Consider the following 11,218-nt stretch of genomic DNA (forward strand, 5'->3'; position numbering starts at 1 on the left):
TCATCACATATTCTACCGCTAAGCAGCAATACGTATTGTTGTGTTCCGATTTGAAGAGTGAGTGACCCAGTGTACCAGGCACAATTGTGTTACGCCTTACGGTATATCGACTCGTATGCCGTGACGGCAAACGGTATAACGTTTTTTATGATGTCATGCTCTCCGCCGCCGCTTTTTCATTTGTGTATCGTATTTTCCTTCGTTGCTTTATATTATTAAAATAATAATAAGAACAAAAATATATAACTAAAGCCATTGTATTTATTTATTTTACTTCATACTTATTTGTTTGTTTTCTTTTATTATATAACTTAGACAATAATTTACATCAGCCCGGCGAGTGATGTTCATATTATTTTCAAATAAGCCACAATTAATCCCTTAACTTATCAAGCAACAAAATCTTTAATATTAGCTTGATTTATACAATAAAACCTCGATAGGTTTCTGACTAAATCCATACCATACTTGTATTATATAAAAACTTAAACCCTACAATCCATCCAACAATCGGGTTTGGTTTGGAAATTTCTAAACATTCATCTTCATAAATAAACTTGAGTAAATATAATGTTTCATTGTATGTGCATATGGTTATGTCGATGTTTATTAAAACGAACAATACTGTGATATTGTTTGATTTACTGCTAATACAGTGGGCAACACAAATGATTCTAACTGACAGTGATTGAGTGATTTTAATGCTAGTCATCATTATATTGGGTATTAATTTCTACAATAACACATTACCACTCAGATAAATTTCATGGAAATGGGGATTAGGCTGTCCAATAAATATTTCATATTGCGATTTGTTCGTGTATTATTAACTTTATTTTTTTAAATGTACTTTATACATGTAGACGTAATCTTCATATACTGTTATATCTATGTATAAGAAAAATAGAAGCGAAATAGAAGATTTTTCAAAGTTCAGCCAAAATCTTTAGTCAATATAGAAGTGGAATATTTGCATATTAATCTACTGTTTTCGAAAGGAATACTTCTGTTAACACTTGTGGGCTTTATTTAATAATTTAATTTAATATTATGATGATTAACGAAATTATTAATAATGAATTATAGACGTAATAAGGTATAGGTAAATAAATCACAGAGATAAATATCATTGTGAGTAGTTATTATATGCCACAACAGCTTAATGTGCCATACGCAAATAAAGAATATTATACCTTCTTACATATGGTTTAAAGGTGTTTTTAATGCTAACAAATTTGGTAGTTTTCCAGCTTATCGTTATCCTTATAGCTATAACTTTTTTATTTCTCGTTCATTGCTCGAGCATAACGAGCCGAGATAGCACAGTGGTTAGAACGCGTGAATCCTAGCTGATGATCGTGGGTTTAAGCCCGGGCAAGCACCACTGAATTTTCATGTGCTTAATTATTGTTTGTAATTCATCTCGTGCTTGACGGTGAAGGAAACAACGTGAGGAAAATTGAATGTGTCTAATTTCATAGAAAATCTGCCACATGTGTATTCCATTAACCCGTATTGAAGCAGCGTGGTGGAATAAGCTCCAAACCTTCTCCTCAAAAGGGAGAGAAGGCCTTAGCCCAGCACTGGGACATTTACTGGTACTTTACTGCTAGAGCATTTGTTTTGTCTTTTTTAACTATAATTAAAAGTAGTCTATTGTAGTTGCTCGATATCTAAAGCATAAAAGTAATTGCCACTGCACTTTAAAATTATCCTTGGCTTAAGCAAATCGAATATTTTTTAAGAAAAAAAATATTAATTTGAGTAACATTTTATGGAAACAAAGTTAAATAAAACGGAATAAAAAATGATGGAATTCATTACGGGAATGGAAAGAAAAATATTATTAAAGCTATTTGTCTACTTAGCCGTTACTCGGACGAAAACATTCCTTGAATAAAAAGATCCGAGAAACTCGCTGAGATAAGCTTAGGATGAGATGCATCTAGTTCATTCATTATATTTTCAAAGGGGAGTGAGGTTTGATCTTGCTATTACAAAGACATTATGATTTGACAGTTTTATGAATAGCTATCTCGGTAAAAATTAATTACTTCGCTACGTGTATTTATATTACGGATTCAAGAAGAATCATTTGTATGTGTCCGACTGATTGCTACGCATATATATGATCTCCTTCTAACAGAGCTACGTAGAGTAAAATGCGCGAATACCAGCTTACCTTTTATTCCTCAATCTCATAATCCAACGGGAGGTTAAATTTATTGCGACCCGATAGACTTCAGGCAAGACTAATCGCTTTTAGAATTACTGGAGAATTTTCGACACAAATCCTAATTATTTTTTATTGGTTCAATCGGGTTTGAACCTAAGACCAATGGATATGCGACCTTTAAGGTGGCTACTACACATGCAGTCAATATATAGGTTAATTGTAAAGTAGATTAATATTATTTAACTTGATGACATTTGACATTTTCAAGCGACTCACGTTTATCTAATAGCATTATCGTCTAGCGCTAGAATAGTGATTAATTAGTATATTTTATTATGCAGCTGCCACATGAGATTAAGAAAAACAAGAAAATGCATTTATAATATAATATTTGTATATGACGTCGAATGTGATAGATCAGCGGCACGCCCGTCATTGGTATGAACTTCTGGTACAGGGTTCATGGCATACACACATTACTAGCACTTCTTGCCAGTAAGCCCGAGACAGCAGATAGGTCAATAACAGCCCTTCTCTCTGTTAAGCCCGATAACACATGGGACAGTACCAATCCTTCTCTCTGGTACGTGTACCCAAACAGGATAGACATAAGAGTCCTTCTCACTGGTAAGCTATAGCCATACTTGGTGTAATAATTCACTAGTTTGTACAGGTCTAATTCACTCGGAATATGGTCTTGTGCCATATTTCTTATGCAATCATGGGCATACTTGTAGTTACGTTTGTTTCTTAGCGATCTCAAAACAACGATCTCCTAATGTTTCTTCATGTTTTAAAGTTACTTCAGGAGAGTCAACCACGCATAAATCGACACGTCGCTTGCTGCGAAATATCTCTGCGTGCACTCCATTAGCTTTTGAATTTTAGCGCGAACTACCTCCTCGCATTAAATATTAATGCTAGGATCGAAATTGGAATTGGAAAATTGGTTGGATCTCAACGTAGTATAGATAGGTCGTATCGCGTCAACGATACGATCAGTCGTACCAGTACTGTGGTTCGTGGCAGCACTCAAGGAACGCCCTGGCGAAGACAATACCGTAGAGTCTCGATGCTCCACCATAGACACAGTCACTAACCGCGGTCTTGGCAGCGTTTATCCCTCTAATGACATTAATCGATTTCTGGAACGAGAGTCACGGTCATGCGACCGTTATTAGGCAAGTTTTTTTGCTACCATTGCGCAAGATCACTGTCAATTAATAATCAAAAAAATAAATAAAGTTACTAAGAAAGTTATAAAGTACGATACATAGTAAGACACAATGTTTATCACTTTTAAACAAATTGGAATGTACTCACCAGATCTTTTCATACATTACCACAAATTTTCTGCACTCACTAAATAATTACATATAAAACTTTCGTAGGGTAGTAAAATAAATCATAACTGCTTTAATTTGCATACTAACGGTCCTATTTCAGGAAACTGAGCGAATCAAACCACATGAGGTTCCGATCCTGAAGGTTTGAAACGCTTGTTATCCGGCACTTTGTTGTTACGATCATTTAGTTTGCGTTTCAAAAAAGCATTTGCTTCAAGACACACACAAGACAAGACAGTTTTGCTTCTGTTGGAAATTTCGGTAGTGCATGCCAAACGATGGAGTGTAGTGTTGAATTTTAAGGAATATGCAGCTATAAATTCGCCTTCCTTTGGCCGACCATTGTTGATGTTTATAAGAGCTGCCGTGACGTCAGCACTATCATAAAGAACGAGTAATAGCTCCTTGAAATAAGTCCACGTCATACCAGAATTTGATACTTGTGACAACCACGAAGAAGCACTGTCTTTCAAGGACTTGCTGAGCGCAATGATAAAGGCACCTCTTTCCAGCACTTGTTCTGCCATACAAATATCAATGATCGAGCACCAGGCACGTGCATCAGCATAATTAGAGTCAGGATTGAACTTTGGGAGTTGGCACAGCTCGATGTGATTTCATAGCTTAATAACCTGCACCATATTCCGTTATTGGAGTTCAAACATCATCTGCCATTGACTTTCATGGGTAATTGGTGGTTGCGATGCACGAGTGAATCCCACTTCTGACGACGGCGAATGCGATAGATCAGCGGCACGCCCGTCATCGGTAGGAGCTTCTCGTACGGGGTTCAGGGCCTAGGTCTCAGTCAATTAACCACAAAGATACAGTATGATAATTCTTATATTTTATGTATGTAATCAACAATCACAAATTACGAAGTAGGTATATTATAACTCTGATAGAGTTGCGTGAACGGTCCCACTTGGAAGGTGCAAACTGTATCGCTCGCTGTAATGAATTGAGCTTCCGACTCACCGCTCTCAAACCATTAAAATGTGACAGTTGCCCCTCCAAGCGATGCCGATCACGTGAATCGTTACGTCACGGCGTTCACACCCCACCATTACAACAAAATCAACTGAGTTACTAATTATTCGTAATCGACGACATATATATTATTGACAGTCACGGTTGGCGTGGTTGGTAGATACTTGCCTTTCACGTTAAAGGTTGTGGGTTCGATTCCCACCCAAGATAGACATATATGTGTGTGAACATGTTTGTCCTGAGTCTGGGTGTAATTGTCTATATAAGTATGTATTTACAAAAGAAAAGTAGTATTTATGGTATATCAGTTGTCTGATTTCCATAGTACAAGCTCTACTTAGTGAGAAAGTGAATAATGTCCCAGGATATTATTATATTATTTGTGTTAATTTTATCAAAAATTAAATTGATAATGTTCCATATAAAAATTCAACATGTAAATACTTTTATCAAACGAGGTTAAAGATGATATTTTATCAAATATGACGGTAAGGAACTCCTTACACAGTGAACTGTTATCAAGTGCGGATGATGGATGAGGTACGATCCTTGCAAATGTGTTCTGATACATTATTTATTGAAACTGCTTCGTTTAATACATAAAACATTCGCCCTGTCTTTTGTCTTATTTATTTTTTACTTGTATAAAATATTAGTAAAATTCTTATCTTATTATATTATTTTTAGTTTCACAAAAGTTGCACATTTAAAATCTTCTTTTTTTCTTAATAAATTTCTATTTAATGTATAAAAATGTGTAGACATGTCAGACAAATGTATTGACATGTTTATGGTCAACGTTCAATTAATTTGTTGACATTATATCCAAGACGCTTTTAAGCCGCTGATTTAGTTCTTTATTAATTTAAGTAAGATACATCACAAAATACATTATGTATGTATACATTATTTATGTATGTATATATAGGTATGTATACCGATTTTGTATTTAAGTAATTTACATTTAAGTAATAAAATGTAAAGAATCTTATAAAAATGGATGAAAAATGGCTTTATCACTAATAGCTGTCTCTTACAGGTAATAAAGAAAAACCACCCGAGTTTTTGATATTAAGTTAACGGAAATTGGATATTCAGATTTATATTACATATTCATGAATATTTCCTAAGTAATATTTTTTTTGTATTTATTATAAAGAAGAAAATAAAACTTCAGTTATCATTTGAAATATATGAAGGTATCCAATGATGAATACAAGAAAAAACATAATAGCGAATTTTGACCACAGATAAGTCAAAAATAATTTACGATTGAGCATTTGAAACTTTTAAACTATAGTTATTAGAGATTTTTTTGTCAATGGTTTTGAGAGGCCAAATTAAATTTAAATGGTATTACAAATATACATTATGTAGTGTGTGTTCGATGATATAATTTTTTCTTGGTCATTTATACGAGATCTCGGTTAGTTTGCAAGCATTTATTATTCAATCAATCAATCAACAGCCAATCGTTGTCCACTGCTGAACATAGGCCTCTCCCAAGGTGCGCCAAAGCTCCCTGTCATCCGCCTTCCGCATCCAGTTGGTGCCCGCCACCTTCTTAAGGTCGTCGGTCCACCTGGCTGGAGGGCGCCCTACGCTGCGCTTGCCGATTCGCGGTCTCCACTCTAGGACTCGTCTGCTCCAACGGCCATCGGTCCTACGACATACGTGACCAGCCCACTGCCACTTCAGCCTGCTAATTTTGCAAGCTATGTCGGTGACTCCGGTTCTTTTCCAGATAATCTCATTTCTGATCTTATCCTTCAAAGATAATCCGAACATAGCTCGCTCCATAGCACGCTCAGCGACTTTGAAGTCGCTCAGCGTGCTATGGACAGACAGACATCTCAGTACCTCGATATATCTCCAATCGATATGACATCTCTGCAATGAGTCGAGCACTGCCCAGGTTTCGATGGAGTCGAAGGCTTTCTCGTAGTCCACAAATGCCATACACAGCGGCTGATTGTACTCTTCGGTCTTCTGCACAATCTGCCGAACAGTATGGATGTGGTCCACGGTGCTGTAGCCTGATCGAAAGCCGGCTTGCTCTGGGGGCTAGAACTCGTCAAGTCGTCTGGCGAGACGGTTCGTGATGACTCTTGAGAACAGCTTATACACATGACTCAGGAGGGAGATTGGTCTGTAGTTTTTCAAGAAGGTTTTATCACCTTTCTTGAAAAACAGTACCACCTCACTCTCGCTCCACGTTTCCGGGGTCTTGCCATGTTGGATGACGGAATTCAAAAGGCTTGCTAGCTCTTTCAGGACCGGAGTCCCGAATGCCTTAAGCAACCCTGTTGTGATTCTGTCTTTTTCCGGAGCTTTGTTGTTTTTAAGCTGTTCTAGAGCCGCCCTAATCTCGCCTTGGTCAACGACCGGGAGCTCCTCGAAGTAATGGCGCATAAGAGGGGCGAGCTGGTCATCAATACTGATTCCCACGGGTTTATCCGATCTCGAAGAGAACAACTGCCCATAAAACCTCTCTACTTCTCCGACAATCTCAGGCCTAGAGGTAACGACCCCAACATTTTCAGTTTTAAATTTTGTCAGACGCGGCCTCCCAAACTTTCCAACGCGGTGAATTGATTTTGAAGTTCCATTTGGAACTTTTCGGAGCCTTGAGCAGCTTGGAGTATGGTAGGTCGGAGAGTAGACCTCATCATTCTCGATCATTCGGCTTTTAAGTCGATATTTAGAGTGCCTCGAACCAAGCGGTGATCACTTCCGGTATTAAACCTGTTGATCACTGAAACATCTCTAAATATGTGCCTTTTATTCGAAATGATAAAGTATATCTCGTTTCTTGTCACGTTATCGGGGCTTCGCCAGCTCCACCTCCTCTGAGGCTTCTTTTGAAAGAAAGAATTCATCAAAAAGAGCCCCTGCGCTTCAAGAAAGCTTACCAGCATTTGCCCCCTGTGATTTCTGCAGCCCAAGCCGTAAGGTCCGACTTTCGATTCACCGCTATCTTGTACTCCCACTTTAGCATTAGTCTCCCATAACAAAATTGTAGTGGGCCTTCGACGTGTCGTTGAGGGCCTTTGCGATGTCCTCGTACATCGCTTCGACCACATCATCAGAGTATGTCGAAGTTGGCGCATATACCTGTACGACCTTCAGGGAGTACCTGTCGGAAAGTTTTAGGACAAGGTACGCTACCCGGTTCGACACACTACTGATTTGCACAATTCTGCTAATGAGATCCTTTTTGAAAACCGACAGCACCCTGGGAGAGGTTACCTTCGCGGAAGTAGAGTAAGTTACCGGACTCTAGAGTTATCGTGTCCTCCCCCTGTCTCCGGACTTCAGATAACCCCAGTATATGCCAGTTTATATGACTTAACTCTACTTCTAATTCGGCGAGGTGATGGTCTAGCCTCATCGAGCGTCCATTGTACGTTGCCATGTGCAGTCGTTTTATACGGTAGCCTGCCGTGAACCGGTGACTCTTATCACCCCCTGCCCTGCCGATACCGCGACCGCTATCTTGGTCGGGCCTAGCGGGCTTTCCGGTAACTGGGGGCCTTTTTTTGGGCGCATCTGCCATTAAGAAGGGTTTGCCCATACTCGCCGCGCTGGGCAGGCGTGTTGGCGAGCGCAGTAGGGGGGTAAGATATTTATGGGGGGGGACGCTGCTGCCCATCCCCCCTTTTTCCCGTCCCTCAGTCGCCTCTTACGACACCCACGGGATGAGATTGGGGGAGTACTATTCTAAGCCGGTACTCCACGGCTATTTATTATTGCCATCTTGAAAATACCCTTTAAATTAAAATTAGTTCAATAACTGGAACACACACAATTTCTTACAAATTTTTTATTGAAGAATTAGAAGTTATTATGTAGTGCTGAGATTATACAAATGCACCTCATGTTTTCAAATTTGAATTTGATTAGATTGAATCTGGAAGTGCTATGTACACTTGTAATTGACATGCATATTGGATATACTATTATTTTTTTATTAATTTATTTTCAATGATTTATATGTATGTTGTAAAAGTGCTATTACAAATAAACAAAAAAATAAATATTTACTTTGCAAAATCACAACAAAATTGCTCTCAACAGCGTCTTCTCAGCACCCACTTCTTTGGTTTGCAAGTCCAACGCCCTGTCTATCTGCCACTCTCTTAACGTCTTAACTTGAGTACCGGGAACTATATCATCATCAACATACTTCGCCTTGTATAATTCTGTTCTGAATATATCCAGTTGTTCCTTAATGTAAGTAATTGGTATCTTTGATATAGCGAGTAATCTTGATTTATTGTTGTTAGACTTTTCGTTATTCGCCTCGTATAATTCGTAGATCAAAAACTTGGCATGTGGACTAGGTTTTCTGAGGAATACTGCGTAGTCGTTACCCACGTGGAGGAAACCTTCCAATTCGTGTTCAGATTTGTATCCGTCCAAGAATAGAAACAGCTTATGCAAGCGGACTGCTTTGTTCTGCCCAATATAGATTAAAAATATAGCTAAATATGCTTCCTGTAAATTTTAACAATATAGGTATTAATGTTTGACAATTTTGATATAATGTGGCCGTGACGGGCCGGTTGGCGAGGTTGGTAGATACTTGCCTTTCACGCCGAAGGTTGTGGGTTCGATTTCCACCCAAGACAGACATTTGTGTGCATGAACATGTCTGTTTGCCCTGAGCCTGAATGTCATTATGTAAATAAGTATGTATTTACAAAAGAAAAGTAGTATATGTAGTATATCATTTGTTTGTTTTCCATAGTACGAGCTTTGCTTAGTTTGGGATCAGATGGCCGTGTGTATGTAAATGTACTATTATTTGGTTTTTAATTTGTCGTAATTTAAATCATGACTTATATATCTTTGTATATATACAAATAAATAGTGAGAATAGACTGTTAAGGCGCTGTAAACAATTATGTTTATGTTGTTACGTCCCTTGTGCCTTTCTGATTTGTCTCAATCCGAAATGCGAGCAAAGATTAAGAATCGTAGTAGAAGTATAGGTAGTACTGATGAAGAAATGGTTTTTTGTAGTTGAGTTGTATGAAGGCGCGAAACATTTAATTTTTCCGAAAATATCTATTCTATAATATCCGAAAATATCTCAAAAGACATACAATTTTAGATTTTTTAAATAACTTTATTAAAAAATATAACTTTATACAAAAATAAAACAAAATTATAGAAAAAAAAATCTGTAAAAATGAAACTACTGACAGGAATAAATCGTGAGGTAACCTGCCTGTGTCTGATGATATTCAGTCACAATAGTAGCCGCTAAATCGCACTACATGAGTGTGATAACATTACCTCCAAGTTTTAAGAAAAGAAGAGATCTTTGCCCAGCTGAGGGACATAAGTAGATTACTACGTACGTACTTAATACGTATTTAGTGCATGAACATACATATTCTCATTTTGGCTAAACTCAGATTGCATCGTAACTCCATATCAAATGGGAACGGTGCCAAATGTTATAAGATCGTAAAATCTGTAATTTCGAAGATATTTTCTTCAAATTCATGTTTTAAAGTAATTTATGATACTTCAAATATTAAATTCATTTTATTGAAACGTATTATGTATTTAAGGATGCTTCTAATACATTACTTATGTGTGTACTAACAAAACTGGCATATGTACTCTTAAACTGTATATAACACATATTAAGGTTACATATACAAAATAAATAATGATGATAATACGTTATAAAATATTATACAAATATATCACATTTATTTATGTAGTCAAAATTATATTATTTTTATGAAGTTGCGTACTATTATATATATCGGTAAAAATTACATAAGATGTTTCAAAAAATAGAAATATTTCAAAAGTACGTATTTTTCGTGTAAATCTCAAATCCTGCAAAAAGCGAATAAATTAACATTCGAATTGTTAAATATTTACATATATAAAAAAAACGTTAATCTGAAAAATTAAAACAAACATGAAAATCTATTGCATTTCAAAACTTTCAAATAAAATATTAAATGTATTTGAAAATTTTGCAACACAATAAAAAGTATTTACTTGTATATTATGAGATACGTACATCACTATTTACTAACTACACGTTAGTATTTTAGGGATGGATCGTTTAAAACGTCAATTTTCACTGTTCGATACTCATGTTTAAATACGAACATGGACATACCCAATTCATGACGTCACGTTTCAAAATTAACTTTTAATAAAATATTATTTCGGGCGCTGAATTGTGTAGCCGTGCATCAAACCGCTTATGAATATTCAGCGTTTAACTCCGCGCCAAATAAAAATCAACCGATATATTTTTTTTTTACGAGGCTCTAAAAATTTAATGTGTCCAACATTCTCGCAGTTTTATTGCTGAATGCAATACACGGAGGGAAACTATGCATTCTGAATGTTTGTTTTATTTACGTGGACGGATTTCATTTTGAAAACAAAACATTCGTTTCATTGATTTTTATGCCTGTTGAGCATTCCTTAATAAATCCTCTTAAATATATATATATAACCAAAAAAAATATGTGTAGTCAATATATATATAAAGGAGCGTCAGAAGGGGCCTTATAGTGATCTTGGCTGTCGTTATCCATGGTGGGCGTTGTAACGGTAGGTATTTTGAAAATAAGAAACAAAAAGGCACACTCGTATTGTCCAAAGTCTTATTATTTTATTGTTCTTTAATTTAACACACAAGATACACACAATTAACACTGGATGA

At 36.5% G+C, this 11,218-nt stretch overlaps 1 protein-coding gene across 1 annotated transcript; it reads right to left on the bottom strand.

Moving 5' to 3' along the window:
• Window positions 1-8,320: 8,320 nt before the first annotated feature.
• On the bottom strand, window positions 8,321-10,843 carry LOC126770844 (uncharacterized). The gene is made up of 2 exons (XM_050490445.1): window positions 10,664-10,843; window positions 8,321-9,009 (listed from the first exon to the last, which is right to left on the bottom strand). Exons 1-2 carry the CDS (start codon window positions 10,670-10,672, stop codon window positions 8,566-8,568), a joined length of 453 nt encoding a protein of 150 aa, XP_050346402.1. The 5' UTR covers window positions 10,673-10,843; the 3' UTR covers window positions 8,321-8,565.
• Window positions 10,844-11,218: the final 375 nt, after the last annotated feature.

The sequence above is a fragment of the Nymphalis io genome, chromosome 9 (assembly GCF_905147045.1).
Source record: "Nymphalis io chromosome 9, ilAglIoxx1.1, whole genome shotgun sequence".
Taxonomy (NCBI): Eukaryota; Metazoa; Arthropoda; class Insecta; order Lepidoptera; family Nymphalidae; genus Nymphalis; species Nymphalis io.